This window comes from Telopea speciosissima, chromosome 9 (genome assembly GCF_018873765.1).
Source record: "Telopea speciosissima isolate NSW1024214 ecotype Mountain lineage chromosome 9, Tspe_v1, whole genome shotgun sequence".
Lineage (NCBI taxonomy): Eukaryota > Viridiplantae > Streptophyta > Magnoliopsida > Proteales > Proteaceae > Telopea > Telopea speciosissima.
In genome coordinates this window covers 29,538,833-29,541,468 of record NC_057924.1, presented here as the reverse complement: position 1 = coordinate 29,541,468, position 2,636 = coordinate 29,538,833, and the positions used below count along the sequence as shown (strand labels likewise).

At 41.7% G+C, this 2,636-nt stretch overlaps 1 protein-coding gene across 1 annotated transcript; it reads right to left on the bottom strand.

Moving 5' to 3' along the window:
• Window positions 1–1,923: 1,923 nt before the first annotated feature.
• On the bottom strand, window positions 1,924–2,388 carry LOC122638813. Its single transcript, XM_043831661.1, has one exon. It carries the CDS (start codon window positions 2,386–2,388, stop codon window positions 1,924–1,926), a length of 465 nt encoding a protein of 154 aa, XP_043687596.1.
• Between the last annotated feature and the right edge of the window lie 248 nt (window positions 2,389–2,636).

Genomic DNA, 2,636 nt, shown 5'->3' with positions numbered 1-2,636 from the left:
CTTCTCTTTGTTATTGTAATTGTAGTTTATTTGCAGCACTCTAATCTTGCTTATGGTAAAGTGAGGAATGTGGATCCGTGAATGTAATAACTGCTTCTAGATCCGTGGTATTTAGTGGATTGCCGTTATGCAATTCGGGTTACCTACCTAATCCTCCCAGGGGGTGGTTTGGGGTGTGACAGATATGCTTTCCTTCTATTCTTTTGTTGAGTTCCTCTGGTTCCTTTTTGCCTACAGAAAGTCCCTACTATCTTTAAACTATCCACCTTTTCGTAATTCATGATTTCTTTGACTTCCCTCTTGTTCCATCTAAAGAAACCTTGTAAAACTTTTTTGTAGTCGCTGCACAAGGGGGCAAAAGAGTCTCCCTGGTGGTAGCGAGAGCATGCAAGCTTGGAATTTTTCAATTGTGGGTGTTGTCCTTACTTCTCCAAATCTGAAAAACATGCAATTTTGGATCCCAAAATTGGTGCGCTTGTCAAAGCATGTCGTGATGAATCTCCATACACATAATCCTTCCTAGGACTAGTAATTGGACGTCTTCCAGAAGAGTTGAATCGTCAGAGTTCATATTCAGGGTCCACTTTCGCAAGATTTCGTCAAAGGAGGTTGCCTTCTATGGATGACGCATGTTACCTGCACTCAGTTAAAGAACTTCCTTAATAAACTAGACCAGGTCTCTTTTTTCTTCTTTTCTTTTTTAGACTCGGGCATTAATCAGCTCCTATCAGAGATATATGGGAGAGCACCAAATGGTGGATTTTTTTTTAACAAATAGAAGTGTCAAGTGGCAGAACTAGCAGAAGGGGTTCTTGAATGACAGAAATGTTGGGTAGCAGAATTAGAGGAATGTCCCTGGTGGGGACTAGCTATTGTGACCACACTTGAGCATGCCAAGTTGCCTACGTATCCTTTGGAAAGGAATCAGGTCAAACGTAGTTCATGTAGACCAAATGGCTACACGAAATATTTTTTAAGTTGGTCCATATTGACAAGGACCTTTAGGTCTTCTCCATCCAAGTCATTGAGACGAACTACTTGCCCAACCAAGATTTCCTTCACATAATAAGGTCCATTCCAATTAGGCCTAAATTTGCTCCTTGGGTCATGAACTGGTGCTCTTTGTTCTCGAAGTACCAAATCTCCTTCTTCGATGTTGCGTGGGTGGACTCCTTTATTGAATGCCCTTGCCATCCTGAGTTGGTATTACTTGAGGTGATCCATAGCTTTCATCCTCTTTTAATCAAGGAGGTTAAGCTCATCATGTGTTTCTTTCATCCATTCTCCTTCAGGAAAATTATTTTCCATCAATACTCTGAGAGATGGCACCTAGATTTCTATGGGTAATACTACCTCCATCCCATAGACCAAGGAAAAAGGGGTTGCCCAGTAGAGGTTTGATAGGCCCATAACACGTATGGGAGCTTTTCTGCCCAGTCCTTATGGGTATCAGCCATTTTCTGTAATATAACTTTAACATTCTTATTGGTTTCTTTCACTGCCCCATTAGTCTGTGGCCTATAAGTCGTAGACCGATGCTTTGGATACCAAACTTGGTGTAGAACTTGTCTGCCTTTCCCCAGAAATGTGCCCCTTGATCGGATATGAGGGCATGTGGCACTTATGTCCATTGGATGCCTTTGGCATGACTTTCCCAATTATATCAATGCCCCATGTTGAAAATGGCTAAGGAGTGTTTAACGAATGGAGCTCCATTGGAGGAATGTGAATGATATTGGCAAATATCTATCATTGGTGACATCTCCGCATGAATGATGCACAGTCAACTTTCATGGTTGTCCAATAATATCCCATTCTAAGGATTTTCTTGACGAGCATCCTGGCATTCATGTGTGGCCCGTAGATTCCCTAGTGGATTTCTTCCATGATGACTTAGGCCTGTTCCTCGTCTACGCATAATAGTTATATAACATCGTAGGACATTTTGTATAGTAGGTTGCCTTGAAGTACAAACTGCGTAGCGTGCTTTTGCAACCTCTTCTGTTCATCGACTGTGGAATTCAGAGGATATTTCCTTTCTCTAATGAAGTCAATGATGGGTGCAGACCATAACCTCCCATCAGTTGTCAGAACATTTACTGACTCTTCATATGCTGGTCCATGCCTTCTATCTACCAAGAATGGGCGGACTTGAGTATCTAGAGTGCATTCAACCATTGAAGTCAAAGTAGCTAGGGCATCAGTGAATCTATTATTGTTCCTCGGCAAATATTCGAAGGTGATTTCATCAAAGTTTTTGATCAGGTTCTCCAAATGTTCTTGGTAAGGTTTCAGTTTTTCATCCTTTATCTTCCACTTCCCTGGAGTTTGATAAATCATGATCGACGAATCCGAATAAAGTCTCAGCTTCTTGATCTCTACTGCCATGGCGGCTTTGAGACAAATTGCACATGCTTCATACTCTACAATGTTGTTGGTGCAAGGGAAATCTAGCTAGAATGCAGATGGCAGATAGAGATCATCTGGTGTTATCAACAATATTCCTGCCCTATATCCTCTCCGATTGGCTGCACTATCAAAGTACAATTGCCACCAGTCTTCATAGTCTTCTTCCTCCACATATGCCAAATCTTCATCTGAGAATGAGTTTTCTAGCCACTGTGAATCTTCCCCGA